Source organism: Microtus ochrogaster, chromosome 17, assembly GCF_000317375.1.
Source record: "Microtus ochrogaster isolate Prairie Vole_2 chromosome 17, MicOch1.0, whole genome shotgun sequence".
In the NCBI taxonomy this organism is placed as follows: domain Eukaryota; kingdom Metazoa; phylum Chordata; class Mammalia; order Rodentia; family Cricetidae; genus Microtus; species Microtus ochrogaster.
The window spans coordinates 22,496,800-22,517,657 of NC_022019.1; the positions used below are offsets into that span (position 1 = coordinate 22,496,800).

At 40.2% G+C, this 20,858-nt stretch overlaps 2 protein-coding genes across 5 annotated transcripts in view; one reads left to right on the forward strand and one right to left on the reverse strand.

Annotated features, from left to right (window-relative positions):
- Lacc1 (laccase domain containing 1) overlaps positions 1–540 on the reverse strand; it is an 11,875-nt gene extending 11,335 nt beyond the window's left edge. For both annotated transcript variants that reach the window (XM_026783159.1, XM_005355639.3), the window contains exon 1: positions 399–540. The gene's annotated coding sequence lies outside the window, so the exon portion shown is untranslated. The remainder of the gene's footprint in view (positions 1–398) is intronic.
- Positions 541–719: 179 nt separating this feature from the next.
- The window catches only part of Ccdc122 (coiled-coil domain containing 122), a 39,186-nt gene continuing 19,047 nt past the window's right edge, over positions 720–20,858 (forward strand). Inside the window, exons 1-4 of one of the 3 annotated variants that reach the window (XM_026783160.1) lie at positions 720–900; positions 3,994–4,104; positions 13,362–13,452; positions 14,260–14,375. In XM_026783160.1, coding sequence (XP_026638961.1) covers positions 13,407–13,452; positions 14,260–14,375 — 162 coding nt within the window. In that variant the 5' untranslated portion in view covers positions 720–900; positions 3,994–4,104; positions 13,362–13,406. Of the gene's footprint in view, positions 901–3,993; positions 4,105–12,730; positions 12,764–13,361; positions 13,453–14,259; positions 14,376–20,858 lie in introns of those variants that run through there. The other 2 variants (XM_013349288.2, XM_026783161.1) reach the window with 2 other exon arrangements.

A 20,858-nucleotide genomic window follows, 5' to 3' on the forward strand; every position in this document is an offset into this window, starting at 1 on the left:
TCATTTTTTAAGATAGAATCTGAGCGATAGGATAGGCTTTCCCCAGCATTTACACAGCACTCCACGCTTGGGATGATCGCGAAAACCACTGCGATTTGGATCAGGGGCCATTCCTGCCCACTTGCTAATTCTTTGTCCCCTTGTCCTTCCAGTCCTCCCAAGTCCCATTGGAGCGCCCCTCTGGTGACCCCTTACCCCTGAATTCCTGGCGACCCCTACCACTGCTGATCCCTCGCCGCCGAGACCTCCCAGGCTCACCCTGACCCCCGCGCCCCAGGGCACAGCCGCTGTCATTCATACTTTCCGCCAGCTGTGCAGGGCGACCTGGGGGACAACACACAGCGCCAGTCCCGTCCGCGGGGGTTCGCCCTGCCTCCCGGACCGGCTGGCACACTCACCGCGGTGTCCCTTCCCGCTCTCCCCCTCGGCGGTCGCGGGCTGGGGCGTGAGCCTCAGCCTAGGCAAACGGACCCAGAGTCTCCGGAGTTGCCGGAGTCGCCCGCCCTCCGTCCCTCCCCTCCCGCCTCACCGCGTTCGTCCCGGCCTCCAGGCGGCCTCGGCGGCCGCGCTCACCAGCTGTTCCCGCCACGACCGCGGGGCGGCGCCCGGGAGTCGCCTGCAGGAGCCCCTGGCGGGGGATTCCCGCGCCGCCGCCCAGCAGTTCCGGGTCAGGGGTCGTCCGCCCCGTCGCCCGCCTAGAGCCTGGGGGAGGCCGCCTGAGGCGGGGGCGCCGCGGCGGCGAGGCGAGCTGGGCCGCGGGCGGGCGCGTTCCGGGAGGCGAGCACAACGGAAGGAGCGTCCTTCCTCCCCGGCCCCCGGGGACTGCAGGAGGAGCTGCTGACCCAGCAGTGTGGTCAGCCTGTCACGTTAGCTCTTAGCGCCCTCCAATCCCGGGCTCAAGTAAGGGGACCCGGAGACTTTGGTCGGGAACATTTTACTTTGTTGTTGTTGTTGTTTAGTTTTTTAGTTTCCAGAAACAAGTGAGTCGATTCTCATTCCCCCTCCCTTTCTGCTTATTCTGTGTTTTCGTTGGGGATCAGCATCCTTGACTGCCCCCTCATTTGTGTTGACCACATCGATTTCTCATTAGACTCCTTAAAAAAATATACGCCCCTAATAGGACAGAATGCATCCATTTTTAGAGTAATAATAAGATCAAAATCAAGTATCTTTTATCCTCCAAGGGTTTAATGTCATTTATTTTAAAACTATGATATGGAAGTCAAGTACCATTGTAAATGGAATTATAGCCAACTTCCAACATAGATAAGATTGTAAGAGAAAGCATATTTTCTGTAGACTGTGTTATGGAGGAAGGAGAGGGTCCTTTGTCTTCCTTGGTGAGCCTGTGAATGCTGACATTGTCTTTCCTGAATGAGAAGACTCTAGGGTATCTGGGAGTTGAGAAGAGTCTTGCCAAGTGTGCACCAACCTCAACTTGACTAGAGAGCGAGGTAACCAGCACACATAGGACCCACTCCAGCATATGTGACCACTTGAGAGGGGGAGGGTTCGTATCTGATTTTCACTGGACACTTAGGAAGTCTGCGTGATAGATGCTACACATCAGGTCAGACATACATGCCTTGGCCTGAACTTGTTTCCTGCCAAGCAAAATGAAATCCATAAAGAAATTGTTTACAAAGCAGATACAGGGCCTTTCCCCTGTTCTCATGCGCAGTGCTGAGGGTTCTGATTCTTTCGGGCGCTCACAAACAGAACTCTGAAAATAGGGAAGTTGTTAGGCTCTATTTGCACGCCCTTTCCTTCAGCACCTGGTCTGCCTGAGCCCCGTTTTCTCAACCCTCTCAGGCCTGCCTCATACCACTCCAGAGCTTCTCAATCCTGGTTGCACATCTGAACAAGTAGAACTTAAAAAAATATATTCATGCAGGTAGCCCACACCCCAGTTGCTTATTGAATCAGAGTCTATAGGAGTCAGGCCTGGGCATGCTTTGTTCTGCTTTTTTGTTTTCATCTTGAAGATGATTCAGATGCATAATTCATTTTGAAAAAAAAAATAAGAAGAAGAAGAGCTGCCTTATCTCAAGCCATTCAAGTAAAGGTTGTTCCTTCCCGGGCCCCACGACTGCATTCTTTACTTTTGCTGTTTGTTGTACTTTGAACATTCTTTTGTGAGCGTGACTGCTCCCAGTTGCTCAATACCTTTCAAGCTTAACCATAACCTTCCTGGAGGCCTGGTTGTCTCACCACATGGAATAGCTTTTTTAGGATTGGCATATACGAGAAGCCTTCTCCTAGCTACAGGCTGAACTCATAGCCAGTCCATTGACACGGCTGGTTAAACACCGAACTGTACACTTCGCAAGAATGGAAGTTAGGGTATGTAGGTTATACCTGCGTAAAGCTCTCCCAAAGAAAGCAAAGCTAAGCCAGAAAATTGTGGGCGAGTGTAGCATACTATTGTAAACGTATTTTAGTCTGGCGGAATGCTCACCTGTCAATCAACTGAGAAAGTCCAGAGTCCTCTTGCCCATGCACAACTTAATTTTCTGCATTGTGTCTCTTGCACAAAGCATAAAGCTACCCCTAAATAGGAAGGATTCCCGAGTATTCTGTTTCTTTAAGAGGAAAATAATTTAAAGGCGCTCTTGGAGCAATCTGGACACAAACTTGTTCTTTTATAGTTATTGCACACCTGTCACTGCATCTATTGAAATTATTAGACATAGACTTCAGAGAAACACAAACTTTATTTCTATACTATATAATTGGTTTGCATAATATTGAATGAAGTTATGAAAGCACAAAATCAAGTGCAGCTGGCACGAACAGGTTTGAGAACAAACATGGTTTATGGCATGGTTGGGTAGTTCAGCTGGCAGACCGGCCCACCTGCGAGGCCTTTCCTAACCCTGAGCATGCGGCAGTTTCAGGAGTTAACTGCCTAGCGTTTACAAGGGAGGTGGAAGAGTGAGTTGATTAGAAGCCCAGTGTAGATAGGCTAAGAGCACCCCCCTCTTTATTTTAATTATTTGACTGTATCATAGAAACAGCATTTGGGGGCCTTGATGATTCAGGAAAACCCTTGGGAAGTCCATAGATATCATACTGTATCATACATTTTATAAGATGAGTAGAAATTTTAAGAGCTGTGACCGATTTTTAAATTTTTGTATGACCTTTATTTAATTTGTGAGTGAGTGAGTGTGTGTGTGAGAGAGAGAGAGAGAGAGAGAGAGAGAGAGAGAGAGAGAGAGAGAGCTCATGCATGTGAGGTCAGGTAACAGTTTGAATCAGTTCTCTTCCTCCACTGTGTGAACCTCAGGGATTGGACGCTGGCTAGCCGGGTTGCCTGAAAGCCTCTTTACCCCCAACCATCTCACTGGCCTAGACAGTTGTTTCTAAGCCTTGTGAATTAAAGTTTATGGATCTTTACAGACTAGGCCTTGTAGCCAATGCAAATTTTCTTGTTAATAGCCCCTGTTAAGTGTGCTGGGGCTGCCAAAATGAATTACCCCAAACTGGACGACTTAACAAAAATTCTTTCTCTATCAGTTATAGAGGCCAAAGAATAAACTAAAGGGTTGCCACGATCTCGCATCATTTGAGGGTTTTTGTCCTTTCATCATTTTGTTGAAAAAAAATTTTCATATGACACATTCTGAACATACTTCTCTCTCCTCGTAAGTCCTCCCAGATCCTCCTCTCCACCCAGCTCCACATCCCTTCTTTCTCTCTTAAACAAAACACAAAACTGAACAAACAAAACCTCAAGAAACATACACACAACCCACAGAAACAGAAAATTGAAAACTAAAGCATACAAGCAAAAGACCAGTGAGACAAAATAAAAAATAAAATTCCAAACAAAGCTCTATGAGATCAAAGTCCACAAAAAAAAAAAAAAATAGAGTTGAGTTTATTTAGTGTTGACATCTACCACCAGGCATGGGACCTATCCTCCTGCAGTGTGGCTTAAGTGCCCAGTGAAACTCCATTGGAGAAGACTAACTTTTCCTTTGCAAACAGGTACCAACTGGAGATAGTTCTTGGTTCGATGTGGAGTCCCAGGTGAACTTCCCCTCAGTGCTGCAACCCCAACTGGCTCGAAGCTGTGCAGGCCTTGTGCATGCTGTCACAGTGAGTCTATATAGGCCTCGGTCCTGTTGTGTCTGAAAGCTCTTGTTTCTTTGGTGTCATCCCTTTGCCCTGGCTCTTACAATCTTTCTGCCTCCTCTTCATCATAGGTCTCTGAGCACTGAGCACTGTTTGATGGAGACATCTGGTTAGGAATGTGAGCGCCCATATTTCTCACTCTCTCCCCAATGTCCAGGAGTGGGGCTCTCTTAGTTCCCATTTTCTGCAAGAAGCAGCTTCTCTGATGATAGCTGAGCAAGGTGCCAGTCTATCGGTATAGCGAGATCATTTGATTGCTGTGTTCCTTTAGCTGAACAATAGTAGTTGGTCCCTCGATCCATGACCACCCTAGCTGTTTCATGTATGAATTCCACCTCAGAGTGGGCCTTAAATCCAATCAGAGATTACATTACAGATACATTTGTATCACTATTACACCAGCATAGCTCACAGGCAGGAAACCATTGTGGGTCACATGGTTTGTAATTGGGTTGATTATTATTTTTCTCCTCTGGTAGTATGCAGAGTACCTTTTAGTACCATGAGCCAGTACTAGTTAGTACTAGTTAGTACAGGTGAAGCCTCTATCTAGGCACCAGCTTGACTTCTGTATGTTCACTGAGGCGATTAAGTGTTGTTTTCAGTGATAGGATCTTACCATAAGCGTGTGGAGATCAACCAATGGCCCAGGCAATAGCCTGAGATGTTTGGGATTTTCTTGGAGTCCTGGTTAGTGTCTCAACAATTGATGGCAATAGGGGCTTCACTTGGTGACATAAGATGTCCCCCATTATTTAAAGACTCCAAATTTCTTTCATATCTGTCTATGTTTTAGGAACCTTTGCGGTGGCATGCATGTTTCCTTTAGCGGTAGTTGTCCCTCCCCACAGTCTTTCCGTTACTCATCTTTTCCACACCACTCCCCATTTAACCCTTCTACTCTGCCACCCCCTGCCACATCTTTCCTTAATGATAAATTGTATTTCCCCTTCAATGGGATAGCCTCCCCCTTGCCCTAGTCCCTCACCCCCGCCCAGTCAGCAGCTAACCTCTATGGTTATACTAATTATAGAACTCATATTGAAAACTTAGAAACTAACATCCACATATAAGAGAAAACATAAAAATAGTATTTTTTTTGGCAGGGGCAGGGGTGCTGCCCTTAGTCATCTTGACCTTAGGTTTTGTTCTATCCATTTACCTGCACAATTCCTAATTTTGCTTTGTTTTATGACCTTTTAATAACATACTAACATCCCATTGTGTAAATGTACCACCTTTTCATTACTCGTTCATTATTTGATGGACATCTAGACTGTTTATAACTCCTGACTATTATGAATCCAGCCATAAATGACCATGGATGAGCAAGGTATTTGTGTAGTAGGATGTAGACTCCTATGGGTATATGCCCAAGAGTGGTGTAGCTGAATATTGAGGCAGATTAACTGCCAGCCTCCTGAGGAACTGTCACATTGATTTCCATAGTTGCTGTACAAGTTTGCACTCCCACTAGCAACGAATAAGTGTTCCCTTCTCCCCATATCCTCCCAGCATGAGCTGTCATTTGATTTATTGAGCTTGACCATTCTGACTGGGGTAAGATGAAATCTCAAAGTAGTTTTAATTTATATTTTCCTGAGGGCTAAGGATGTTGAACATTTGTTTAAGTGTTTCTCAGCCCTCTGTATCTCATCTTTTGAGAAGTCTCTGATTAGTTCTGAACTGCATTGTTAATTGTACTTGTTTTCTTGATGTTCAGGGTTTTTTGTACATTTTTAAATGTATTTTAAATATTGGCCCACTATCAGATGTGTGGTTAATGGAAGTCTTTTTCCATTCTGTAAGCTTTATCAGCATGATGGTGTCCTTTGGCACACAGAAGCTTTTCAGCTCTGTGAGGTTCTTCTTATTAACTGTTCTTAGTGCCTGTACTGTTGGTGTCTTGTTAAGAAAGCCATTTCTGTGTTAATGAGTTCTAAACTATTCTCCACCTTCTCGTCTATCACATATTCAGGGTATCTGGTCTTACATTGAGGTCCTTGATCAATTTGGAGTTGAGTTTTGTTCAGGGTGATAAATATGGATCTGTTAGGATTATTCTACATGCAACCATACAGTTTGACCAGCACCATTTATTAAAGAAGCTCTCTTTCCCCTAGTTTGTATTTATGGATTCTCTGTCAAAAAAGGGGTTTCCATAGATATGTGTGGTTATGTTTAAGGTCTTCAGCTCTATCCCATTGATCAACACTTTTTTTTTTGGGCCAATGACTTGCTGCTTTTATTCCTATAGCTCTTTAGTACAACTTGAAATATGGTATGGTGATGCAATATTATCCAGGATTGTTTTAGCTATCCTGGGTTTTTATGTCCATATGAAGCTATATTTTTTTAAAATTAATGTGAAGAATTGTGTTGGAATTTAGATGGGAATTGTGGTCAATGGGCCATTTCACATTAGTCATGCCAATTTATAAGCATGAGAGATATTTTCATTTTCTGGTGTCTTCTTTGTGGAGGCCCAAGAATGTGAGCCTATTTCACTTTGTCTGATGGTCAGAGAGTTTGGAGATTGCTAAAAATTGCTGATAACAACCAGGGCTACACATCCTGACCCAGCTTTAATCAATTTCCATTGGATAGGATACAGGATGTTATTTAAATTTTATTGTATTTGTTGATACTTGCTTTGTATCCAAGTATGTGATTAATTTTGGAGAAAGTTGTATGAGTTGCTGAGAAGAAAGTATATTCTTTTGTGTTTAGCTGAAATGTTCTATAAATGTCTGCTAGGTTCATTTGATTTATGGTGTTATTTAGCTCAAGCATATTTTTCTGTTCAGTTTTCATCTGGATAACCTGTCTATTGGTGATAGTGGGGTTTTGAAATCACCCACTATCATTGTGTTAGGATGAATATGTGATTTTAGCTGTAGTAGTGTTTCTTTTACAAACTTCTCTGCATTTGGGTTTGGTGCATAAATGTTAAGAATCACAATGTCCTCATGTATTTTTCCTTTGATGAGTATATAGTGTCCTTCCTTATCTCTTTTAATCAGTTTTGGTTTGGGGTCTATTTTGTCAGATATTAAAATGGTTATACCTGTTTGTTTCTTGGTCCATTTTGCTGAAATACCTTATTCCATCCTTTTATCTTAAGGTAATATTTGTCTTTGGTGGTGGGGCATTTCTTGAATACAACAGAAACATAGATTCTGTTCTCCTATCCAATCTGTTAGTCTGTGTATTTTCATTGGGGAATTTTTACTATTAATACTGGGAGTTAACCATGAACTGTGCTTATTGATTGCTGTTGTTTTGTTGTTATAATGTGGGATTTTTTTGCTCTTTTTGACTTATTGTTCTGTGATTGTTTGATTCTTGTGTTCTTGGGTGTAGTTTTTCTTTCTCTGTTCATTATGATTGATAGTTTTGTTGGGTATAGTAGTCTGATATTACATCTATGGTTTCTTAGAATTTGTAGAACATCTGTCCAGATCTTTTTAGCGTTCAGAGTCTTCATTGAGAAATCAGGGGTTACTCTAATAGGCCTGTTTTCATATGTGACTTGGTCTTTTTCCCTTGCAACTTTTAATATCCTTTCATTGAATATATTTCATTGAACTGTTTCTTTGTGTTTTCGTGGTCTTCATTAAGGAATTTATTCATATCCTCTTTAAGGTCCTTAAATATGTTCACAATTGCTACTTTGAAGTCCTTGTCCTATGCTTTAGCTTTATAACATTTCTTAGGGCCTACTGTAATAGAGTTATTGGTTTCTAGTAGAGGCATATTATCTTGGATGTTGATGTGTTTTTGTACTTGAGTCTAGGTATCAGGAGTTATGATGATTAAGGTGTTTCTAGGTTTTGCCATCTGGTCTTGTCTTTGTTGGGTGTGTGTCCTTTCTTTGGTTCTGTTGTCCTTTCTGGACCCTAGGTAAGTGGTAGATGTGGGATCTCTGACCATGAAGATGGGCTGGGAGGAAAGACTGAGAGTAGTTGTGACAAAGAGTTAAAGGAATTTGGCCCTCATCAAGATGGAGATGGAGTTCCCAGGGAGTAAGGTGTGGTGGGAGGAAAGGCTCCTGCAAATAGGCTACCCTAGGGAAAAGAGTAAGTCTGGAGAGATAGGGATGAAAGGTCTTGGGGGACCCTGGGCCTGTGTCATGAAGTGGGCAGTGAATGATGTTGACATGGGAGGAGGCTGCTACACGACTAGGAGTGAGTCTGGACAGCGGATAATGAAGGACCAGAGGGATAGTGAAAATCACTTACCCGAGTCAGAACCTGATGTGCCCACTGGGGGTCCAAGGCAGAAACTGTTCCTGAGTATTTGCTGCTGACACAAAGGAATATAGTTGAGTTAGATGGGGGCAGAGGAGAGCAGAGCTGGGTACCATCAAAGGTGGAGTCCCCAGGGAGTGAAGGCAGTGTGGGAGGCAGGATAGCTGTAAGCAGTCTGTTGTAAGGCTCAGGAGTCATAGTGGAGGACAGGAATGATAGTGGAAATCTGTCCCTCCGTCTCATGATCAACCTAGGCCAAGTGTTAAACCATCTTCCCAGCCTCCACTGTAGTAAAATGATTTGATTTATGGATTTCTTTTAGATGGAATATAGTAATATATATATATATATATACATATATATTTAAAAAGAATAAATGAGTATCAATTTATGTAATTCTAATTAATTATCAGTAGATGGCAGTAGATTGTTTTCTTTTCTTTTTTTTCCCCTCCCTTTTTTAGGTTCTACCATAGAGATCAAGAAAACAAAACCAAATTTAACCAAACACACACATGCATACAACACACACACACACATGCACACGTGCGCGTGTGTGTGCGCGCGTGCGCTTAAAACAAAACTCAACATAATTTTCTCCAATTTTTTTCAAGAATAGTTGATATAATTAAATGTTATATAAGTTCTTCAACTGATGTTGATTCATGATTCAGAAATAAAGATTGAGAAATATCAGTTATTTTCTTATCATATGAATCCAATGTTCTTCATTATTGATGTTATGTCATCAGATATTTGAGGGAGTGCAAAAAGAGTAGAGTACTATTTGCCTTTATGGGGTATAGCCTAAGGGGAAAAGAGAATAAAATGTTGAAAATTATAAGAATTTTTTTGAATAGTCAGGAACTTGGTGAATGTTTTGCCTAGCAAGTAAGTAAATCATACTACCTGTGTTCAAAATGAGCTCCATCTCACTGCAGAACCTAAAATGTTGTCTAGCATAGTATGTAGAGAAACAAGTATACTAAAAAGAGAGAATTGTGTATGCGTAGACAGATCACAGAAGCTATTTTAAAGAAGATGGTATCTGAGTCAGAACTGACTTAAAAGACTGGCTAGAATATGGGCGTGGTCAGAACTGCCACAGGAACATTGTCCTGTCAAAACGTGTTGAAGTGGAGTGGAGATAGATAGATTATGGGTCTGAGCATGCTACGTATATGTCAGGCATTTTGAGGTCTCTGCCCTTTTGAAACGCCTATTGGTTGAAGGATGTAGAACAGGAACAAATGTAAGAGAAACCAGTGGTAATAACTGCTATTGAGCAAAATAGGACTGGAGACATGTGTCAGCAAAGTGTTTGCATACATAAATACCCAATAAGTCAGTTCCCACAAAGCCCACACAAAAAAAGTCTGGCACAGTAGTGCATACCTGTAATATCACACTAGGGAGGCAGAGACAGGAAGGTCCCTGGGGCGTGCTGACCAGTCAGTCTAGCCAAACCAGTGACTTTCAGGTTCAGCAAGAAAGTCTATTTCAAAACTAAAAAGATGGAGAAAGTTATTGGGAAAGGTACTCACTCAACATCTACCTACCGCTGCCTCCACCTTTGCATGCACACATGGGAAGAGAAAGAGGGGAGGAGGAAGCAAAGCAAGGAGACAGGGTGAAAGAACAGGGTTGTGTTTTAGAAGGATTTTCTGCTAGCATAGTGTTTGGAAGTGGTAATGGAAGATTGGATTCCAGTATTGCTTAAAGGTGACCAGTAAGTTTTACAGAAAGTGTTACAGCATCTGAAGGAATAAGGAATCAAGCTGCAACCTTGTCCCTTGTGTGAGAAAAGCAAAGCAATGGCCTTGGACATCCTTCTTGTGGGATATCTCTAAGGACTTCCCAAAGGAGCAATGAACACAAACAATGAACTCTCTTTATCTTTGGCAAGTCTGGTTAAATTGTCCTGAGCTCTACATCTTTCTGGAGGCTTCTGTAATAATTAACCCATGTTTTGAGTTCTGAACAATATTGAGATATAGAAAACTATGAAAGAGCAGACTTAGTAATGATGCGTGAGGGTGCAGAGACCAAGAGTTTATTTTAAAAATTGAAATGCCTGTTCAGATTTCAAGGGGAGATATGAAGTAGACAGTCTGGTCAGAATCTATAGCTCAAGAAAGATGTTCAGGCTGAAGATGTGGATTTAAGAACACTCTGCCTCTAGCTGGATCTTAAAATATTGAACTGAGTGGCATACCATATTTGGAGGAACAGAAAAGAGGTAGGTGAAGACACTATCAGAACTAAGGAAGATGAAAATAACCAGCAAAAGAAACAATATATTTATTGTGTTTCAGAGGGGGCACCATGTTGTCAATAGGTCAAATAAAAGGAAGATTGAATTGGTCCTTTGTGGAAACATGGAAGACAGATACCATGTGGAGGTGCTCTGAAGGTGGCATGGTGGATGCTTGACTCTGGTGGGCTCACGAAGAATGAGGGAAGAGGATAACAAGTATCTTGGCTATAAAAAGGCTGCTTTCTGAAGGAGATCATGGGAAGGGGAGCTGGCATTCCTCTTGGTTAGATTTGGGATAATATATACAACCAGAAAAAGAAGGAAAGTATTTTGATACTCTGTTCAGAGTTAAGTCTCTGAGGACATTATAGTTAGTGAATTGAGGAAGAGGCAGTATTTCTGGCTTCTAGTTAGAGCCAAAAAGTAAAGAGGTTGGAGATCTGCTGAAAGTGAAGCTGGATTTCAGGGAGTACAAAGGATGAGTTGGGGTAACTGTGTCAAGTTAAGGGATGTACCAAGCTCAATGGGGATAAACCTTTATAGAGGAGAATGATTATACAGTGTAATGGGACCAGTGTCCAGCTTTAGGCAGGTAGTACAAGTGGCACTGGTTCTGACGGGGGAAGTCCACAGGTGGGGGTGACTACCTGGACTTCTGGAAGCTGGTGTGGCCTCTTGTCGAGCAGGGGGGTCTCTGTCTAAGTTGTGGGCTGGGACATGAAGAAAACGAGGAGGTGACTGGGGTAAGACTTGCTAGGAAGAAAAGTTCACCATATCTTAGAGGGAACTCAGATCATGAAGTTGGTTCCCTATTGAATCATGCAAATTGGGGCGCTGAAGCTACTGTCCCGAAATAGTTCCTCAAACAAGAAAAGTAGGCGATAACAGTGTGAGTAGAAAAGAAGAAGTTCCATGGTGAGATGTGTGCTGAGCACGCAGAGAGTCCCGGGGCAGTCCGCAGGCAACTGAGACATGATTCTTCCTCTTGAACTTTGGTACCAAATACATGAATTCAACTCACATCACAGTAGCAACTGTATAAATTCCTCAATCTGTTTGTGCCTCGGTGAGCTTTTTGTAAATATCACAGAATCAAATGAGTTCATATGTAAAAATACTTAGAACACTACCAAGAGCAGAATAAATATTATACATAATGTTTAAGAAAATCTGAAGTACTTAGCATCCAGCACAAGTAGGCATGAAATAAACACTGAGCACTGTAGTCAATTGAAAGCATTGAGCAAGCAAGGTATAAAGTATATGTTCTCAAGGCAGGTAGGTAAAATGAAGAATGAAGCCTTTTGACCATAAAATGAAAGAAACAAGCTAGAGAATGTAAGATTTGGATCCACGAATTCTGAGCAGTTCTGTGTGTGATAACGGAAGGACGTAGAGCAGAGGTGTGAGCAGGGAATGAACTTAGAACCAGGAAGATGTTAGGAATGAAGGAAGTTCCAAGTGAAATTTAAGGAAGTGACATGAAGCCATAAGAAAGGATCCTAACTTCTAACTTGACTTTGACAATGTACTAGCTAAACTTTCAGGGTTTCTTCCACTTGTTGTAAGATATTTTTTTTGCATAGGTTTCAATCTCCTCACCTCGGGAGCAATTCAGTTTTTTTGATTTTCTTTCTTATTTTTATGTAATACATCTCGATCATTTAAGTTTTAGTTTAAAAGGCATGTATAACTTGTTTGTGTGTGTGTGTGTGTGTGTGTGTGTGTGTGTGTGTGTGATGTTGTGTTTTATTGTGTTTAATCCTTAGGAAAAATGACCAGTGATTGCTGAAAATTCTCTGTGGAGGTATCTTTACATGTGCTTGTCATTTAGGACATTTTGTTTTTTGTTTGTTTGTTTGTCTTGGGAAGTTTGGAATGACTTAGATTTACAGGTTAGATTTAGAGCATCTATAAAAATCTTGGGGTTTTGCTCACAATTAGCCAGCTCACTGAAAATTTCCATATACACAGATGGTAAATAGGAGGTGGTAGCTTCCAGTCTCAACAGCATTTGTTGACACTGAGTCCACTTTTTCATACTGAGAACTTGTGTCATTTCCTCTGGGCAGGCACATTCTGACGCTGTTGTTCTTGGAACCTGCAATGCCCTCAGGTCTGTCACCACACCACTGTAGTGCTAGTGCAATTCTTTCTCTTCCTTTTTTCATGGAATAAAGTCTCTATGCGTTTATCATATAAGTTGCTCCTAAATAAAAGGTAAATATGTTTTCAAACTTGCGTAGGACCTGCCCTGATCAAAATAACACTGGACAGGAATTTTTAAATGTTCTTAGAATAATTTCTTACATGTACTCATTAAAATATATTTCAACACAGTACTTACTGAAAGTCCCTGCTTCTAATCCATAATAATTACTCAGCATAGGTCAGGTATTGCGCATGTGTGTGTGTGTGTCATATAGGATTATATTATAATATCTTTAATTATTACCTTGCCCTGTGAAGCTTCACAGAAGATAAAAGAAGATATCACAGAAGATAAAAGAAAAAGATCTTCCTTAACTCCTAACTGCTAAAAAGCAAACGAACCAAGATTTATTTTTTCTTTCTTTATCTCATTTAATTATTGTGTTTAATTATTGATAGTAATAGTGAGCAGTCTTTAATCATCCTTGTAATGTATGAACAACTGTTAGGATCATGAATATGTGACAGGAAAAGAGGGAAAAGTGAAACATGTTGTTTTGTAGGAGTAAAGGAGAACCAACCCAGGGAAAGGAGCTAATAGACAAAAAATGTCAGACGACAAAGAAAGGAAGGAGGAAGGCATTCCTAAAGAAGGTAAGGAAGCAGTCTTAACAGCTGATGCAAATGAATGAGAGAATCATGGTGTTAAAATGGGGAGGAGGAAGCAGTCATGTTTCATCAGGGGTAGACATACACAAGGTTTATATTCTTTATGTAACACTTAAAAAACAGGACTTCATAACTAAGAAATGCTGAGAGTGTGTGGGGGAGGGGTCTTCCCCAGAGTAGAACATACCAATTCGTTATCAGATACCAAGTGGTCAGCCTGAAAACATATATACAAATTAAGTTATACAAACCAAGCAGGTTGTACTTATGCATTTAGTTTATATGTATATATGTGTGTGTGTATATGTTTGTATATATGTATACACATACATATATGCATGTGATAACAATTTTTTAAAAGGTCATGAATTTGAAAAAAGAGTGAAGGGGACACATGGGGAGCTTGGAGGAATTTATAAGTTAAAATTTCAAAAAATTAAATAGTTAAAAGCTCAGGACTACAATGAAAATCAATCGACCGTAAGTGTTTTCACTTACTGTGGCAGCATGGTAATTGCAACATGTGCAGCGGTTCTGTATTAAGAAATTAAAACAATCTTATTTTCTCTGCTCTATAAAGAACTGGTACAACACTGAGGTAAGCAACCTTGAAGTGACATTAATATTGCCTTGTTCTTGGTTTTGCTTAGGGACAGAAATGGAGGCTATCAATCCTAAATTTAGTTATTTATGAAAATAAAACATGGGTTTTAATGAATCTCTAGAAAGAAATATGACTTTCTTAAAATGGCTGCATTTAATTTTTATTAACTACCTTATTCCTTTGTCTAGCTCTGAGCAAAGAAGACACATCTTCATTAACTGATGTTGTAGAGCAAGTTGCAAAACAACAGCAATCACAGACATCAGAAATAGAAAAACATAAGAAAGTTCTGCTCCATTTGCAGGTAACCAATTTCATATAATCTTTGAAATGTCTCTAGCTTCTTCCGAATTTTTAGTGACATGTAGCTTATGAAGACTAGCCAGGGACTGGGAGAGCGCTTTAGTCGGTAAAGCGCTTGCCACACAGGCAAGAGGATCTGCGTTTGATGCTCCATGCTTGCACGGTGGCATGTGGAGAAAGGCTGATCCCTGTGGCTCACTGGCTAGCTAGCCTGGTCTATGGCAGACTCCAAGCCAGTGGGAGACCCTTTGTTATAAAACAAAGTAGAAGGTGCTTGAGGAGCAACAGCAGAGGCTTCCTCTAGTTTTCAAATTCATGTACATACACACATACACCAACAGTAACACTACCACCACTACACAAAAAAGGAGTCGTATTGGGAGGTTCACTTTACGTTTATAGTTATTCCCTCAAGTGTTTTGTTCTCCCAAAGTGGTTTGTATGAATGTTCTGGGTTTATAGAATATCTCGCACTTCCGTGAAGTGTCAATGTAGCTACAATGTCATTATAGCTATAGTATAAGTACATAAAACCCAACATATCACATAGAATTATTTAAAATTCATCCTATGGGATATATAAAACTATAAATTGAATTAAATTAGTGACTGGTGTCCAGTGAACGCCTCAAGTAGCCTTCCCTTAAGTTCTTTCCTCTTCATAGTGTACTCTCATTATTCTGCAAGGAACATGGGGCCATTTTGGTCTTGTATGAAATATAATTGAACAAAATTACACTCTATGAATATGACTAGAGAAAGGAAACTGTGTTTGTAAAGGTGTTATTACATAGACCATAGAAATGAAAAAAATAGACTCCAGAGCTGAACTGTCCTGCTTTCATGGCTAGCTTTGCATATTTAGCTGTACAGTTTAATTTGCCAGTGTCTCTTCTGCCTCTTTGTAAAATGGTGAGACTAATGGGGTATGACTGTAAAGATTTTCTGACTATTAGAATAAACTTGTAATTATATAGAAGTATCGTTGTGGAGGCCACAGTGGACAACAGGACTTGATTTTGGCATTTACTTATGTATTAATGTATTCACAGATATATAATGATAATAATCATGTTAAAGTAATATAGATGGTCTATATATTTCCACTATTATTAGTCATTCCTAAAATATATTTGCAAAGTAGAATATAATACAAAGCAAAGTCTTAGATTTCTATAAAGAATTTTTGTGTCTTATTTTTTATAAAATTTCTGAGATGATTTTATTTAACATGACACTCTATTTTTGAGTAAAAAATTTATTCTTGCACTGTTTATCACCTTTGGATGAGGGAGACAAAAAATCAAACAAATAATTTCATGCCACATGGTATTATCTGTTGATGGAGTCTGCTTATTTGTTCCCAGCTTCCCAGACCCGAAATAAGCACACAGAAACTATATTATTTGCAATACTGTTTGGCCAATAGCTTAAGTGTATTGCTAGCTAGCTCTTATATTCTAAACTAACCCATCTCCATTAATCTGTGCATCACCACAAGGCTGTGGCCTACTGGCAGAGTTCTGGTGGACTCTGGTGGGGGCATCTGCCTCCTATGGCAGCTACATGTCTTCTCCCCTATTCTGCCTACTCTCTCTCTCTCTGCATCTCTGTTCAGATTTCATGCCTGGCTTTACTCTGTTAAGCCATTGGCCGAAATCAGCTTTATTCATTAACCAATAAAAGCAACACATATGTAGAAGTGTTACACCAATCATCAGTGTTAGAAGCATGAACCCCATCCATATTTAACACAGGAAAGACTTTTCACTAAAGAAGTGATCTTTGAAAGTCAAGATTTAAAAACAGCTGGAGTGCTGAATACCTGGGACAAGTTTCAGAGTGAGAGGTTTGGAGGTTAATGTTCCAGAGAGTTCTCAGAGGCTTATCATAGCATTGGCACGTTCACGGCACTGGAAATACTTTGGCAACGGCATAGTGTAGAGAAGGTTTGGAGAAATGGTGAAAGCTATATATGGTGATGAGAGACTTGTATTTTATTCTGAAATCGATAAGATTCAAATGGATTTAGAATCAAAGATTCAATAAAAATGTTTGTTATAGAAAGAGAATTCTAGGTACATAAAAAGTACATGTTACAATATTTACTTAGGACAAAACCAGTCAGTAAATTAGAAATAGACAAGAATTCCCTCAATCTAAAAGAAAAGAGCATCTGTGTAAGAACAACCATATGTCTGAGACTGGAATGTTTTCCTCAAGTGATCAGGAACAAAACAAGGTGCTTCCTTTTATTCTTATTCAAAATGGTACTTGTAATTCAAAGCAGTGCTTCATGTAAGAAGAAGAAAAACAATGCATCTAGACAGGAGTAAGTAAACCTCTTAAGCAGTTACTCATGGCGTGGCTACTTTCAGAAAAATCCCCAAATCCTGAAAAGGCTATTAATATTAATAAGAGTTTTAAAAAATAATAGAATATCAATATTATTATTTTTAAAACTATTATATATCTATTTATGGGCAAGAGATGATCAGGAAATTTTAAAGCAGCATCATTTATGATGGTACCAAAACTATGCACTAAGTAGAGATGAACCATTTGGCAAATGAGTAACAAGCCAAGTATGAATGAGAGACATTAAAGACCTAAAAAATGGAAAGCTATACCATCTTCATGAATGGTAGTTCTCCCAATGGTAAAATAGTAAAATGTTAGCACTTCCAATTCTATACATAAAATAAAAGCCATCTCAAGCAAAAATCCTACCTTAGTTTTATGTTTTGAACAGCTGATTCTAAGACTGGATAGAGAGACAAAGAACCTACAAATGGCCAAAGTAACTATGAAGAACATTGTTGGAATTCTTATACTGCCTGGATACTTCCTAGCAGTCAATTTTCTAGTTCTCCAAATGCCAACTAAATCTAAATAGCTCAATTTAATTCTGACATTGCCTGATGTTAGTTAGCATCAACCCTCACATACACATATTAACCATGACACACATTATGATAACAGACAGATAGATAATGAAAAATAGATAGCTAGATATATGATAGATAGATAGATAGATTAGATAGATAGATAGATAGATAGATGATAGGTAGATAGATGGTAGATAGAGAATAGATAGATAAATGATAGATAGATAGATAGATAGATAGATAGATAGATAGATAGGTAGATAGATAGATGGATATTGATGGTAGATAGATAGTAGCTAGATGATAGATAGTAAATAAATAGATGATAGAGATAGATTAATAAAATTTAAAAGTCAAAATCTATCAGAATTAAAAATGTAAAGGTTTTGAATTTGCTGACCTTGATTTTATCTTAGTAAGATGGGACAGAGGGAGAAAAGAAGTGGTGGTAACAATATATTTCTAGTTTAAGGGTGAAAATAGATCCAAGGAAACATGCTAAAACTAGTAACAAAATATAATGGTCTATTACATTAGTTTAAGAAAGAAAAAAAGTAGCCGGCTGGTCGTGGCACAAGCCTTTAATCTCAGAACTCAAGAGGCAGAGGCAGGAGGATCTCTATGAAGTTAGAGGCCAGACTGGACTACAAGAGCTAGTTCCAGGATAGGCTCAAAAGCTACAGAAAAACCCTGTCTCAAAAAATTAAAAAAAGAAGAAAGGAAGGAAGGAAGGAAGAAAAAAAGAAGGAAGAAAAGAAGGGAGAAAAGAGGTGATGCAATTGATAGACATGTTTACACTCTGTTAACATTGATAATTTGATTATAGCCAAGGGAACATCTGTTCTTTTTTCTTATAAATGTGCCCATCATTTCCTAAACATGTATTGAGCTTCTAGTTTGTGAGAAGCACTGTCTTAAGAGGAAGATGGTGATGAAGAAGACAGACAAGGTTCTTACTTTCTTTTTTTTTTGTTTGTTTGTTTGTTTTGTTTTCAAGATGTGTTTTCTCTGTAGCTTCGGAGACTGTCCTGGAACTGACTCTGTAGACCAGACTGGCCTTGAACTCACAGAGATCTGCCTGCCTCTGCCTCCTGCTGAGTGCTGTGATTAAAGACGTGTGCCACAACTACCCAGCTTTTACTTACTTTCTTTTTTTTTTATTACTTAAAAAATACCAATCCAAATTCCCACTCCTTCCCCTCCTCCCCGTCCCCTCCCTCTCCCTTCACAGACCCTCCCCCCACCCCTCCAACCCTAAGGGAGTGCCAAGTACTTTCTCTGTGGAAAGTCCAAGGCCCTCCCTATTATGTCTAGGTTGAGCAAGGTTTATATCCAAAGAGAATAGGATCTCATGAAGCTGGTACATGTGGTAGAGACACATCCCAGTGTCATTATCAGTGGCCCTTAAGTCTAATAGAGGAAGAAAACAATAAGCTAACTAAGAGTCACAGATCCATGTTGTAAAGGAAGTATGATAGGATAATATGATGAGAGTAACAGGGAGGGTGTGAGTTACTACTTCTTGTTTTAATTTAACCAAGGTTCCCCTGAGGAATAATAACAATTATTGAATGTGAACAGTGAGGGGGCAAAGGATTTTAAACAATTTTTGTTTATTATTATTGTGGAATATTTGTATACTGTGTAAAGATATATTGCTGCAATTGGTTTAATAAAGAGCTGGATGTCCAATAGCTAGGCATGAGGTATAGGTGGGATTTCCACGGAAGGAAGGGAAGAGGAGGAGGAATCAAGGGGCAAAAGACATGAGGAGACACAGAGGAAGCAGGATGGTTGGTACGTGACAGCACATAGATTAATAAAAATGGGTTAATTTAAGTTACAAGAGCTAGTTGAGATAAGCCTAAGCTAAAGGTAAAGCTTTCTTAATTAATACAAAGTCTCAGTTGTTATTTGGGAACTGGCTGGTGGGACAGAAAAAAGGTTTTTTACATATTATTATTATTTATTTTTGAATGACATGTGAATTCAGGTACCCACATGCTACAGTGCATGTATGGATGTCAGAAGACAACTTTGTGGAGTTGCTTATTGTCTTCCAAATGAATTCATGTTATCAAGCAGACAAGGCATGCACTTTAGCTGCTCACCTGCCTTGCTGGCCTGAGGCAGGAAATTTTATGGTAGATGGATCAACAACTACAGATGGCCTTAATTAGGAAGGATCTGGGCATGACGGATAGCCAGGGAGGGTGCTGGAAAACAAGAGTGTAGTAAATGAGTAGGAGGGGCAGCAAATAGGGATTAGGATTATTGCATACATGGCTTTATAAGCCTCTTGCAGGGATTAAAATTGTGTCATTAATGTGACAGGACACCATGAGTGAGAAGCACTTGAGCAGGGAAGCATGCCGTGTGTTTTATGTTTAAAAAAGATTTTTCTGCTTACAAATGGGACCTAGCTGATGAAGAGGGACAGGAATAGAAATAAGATGAGTTAGAAACCAGGCTATATCACATATGATAAAGATATGTCAGGAATAAGTTTGAGGTGTTCATCTGTTTGTTTGTTTGTTTGTTTGTTTATTAGTGCTGGGATGGAACCCAGGGCCTCATATGTGCTGTACAAATGTTCTGCCACTGGACTACATTCTCTCCCCAAATTGGAGATTTTATATTGTTGTTCCAATCAGCAAGTACTGTTGGTAAATAGAATGTAGAGCAAATGAAAAGAATCAGGAATGACTTCTCGGCTTTTGACTGTCCGGGTGAAAAGCAGTACAGTTTGCAGGAATCAGTGGAGCTGTGGGAGAAGTGGTTTGGTGTGTTTCGAGTATTTGGTGAATATGTATATGTAGTTGACTGGCTCTGCCAGGAAAACAGCAGAGGAGTCTTGTGTAGAAGGGTTTGAAATTAAAGCTCACTTGTTTACAAACCTTTCTTCCAGCACTTCAAACTGACTTAAAGGGAATGACAGTCGTAGACAGAAAGAAAGAAGGATGGCAAGGGCCCTGCAGTTATTTGAGTGGAATTTGATGTGGAATTGGACAAACAGTTAAATATAGAACTAAAGAAAGAGGATTAAACAGAGATTGTTTCTCGAGGTGGTCCTGTGGGCTATGTCTGTGACTTTGTGCTGTGCTGATGTGTACTTCTGATCCCGTTATACACACTATGACGTATTACTGTTAGTTTACAGATCCTCTAGTGGCCTGTCTCTTTCAGAATTCAGGTAGGACCTACCCACAGTTGATCAGAGTGTGCTGTGACCTCACAGATCTTACAAAGAATTCTGTAGTCTCTGTCCCATTTGGTGCTGTGATGCCCAGGCCTTGCATCGTGGCTTTACATTTGCCGTGTTTTCCTAACTGAGAGCGTGCAGACCAGGCCAAGCCAAGCTAGGTCACATGGTGTGGAGCTTTCCATTCCCCACGCTCTACCTCTCCCCATATAATACAAGGAAATTCCCAGTGGTCTCCGTGTCTGAAAGGAAATGGGATTCAAAGGCTCCCACATGTGTCTTTAAGGCATGCTGTCTGTCTGTGGGTATGATGCTGTAACTCTCCTAATGTTCTCCACTTTAAGTTCTTCATCATGGCTGGCTATGACAATGAGGCTGTGACTCTTCTAAGAAG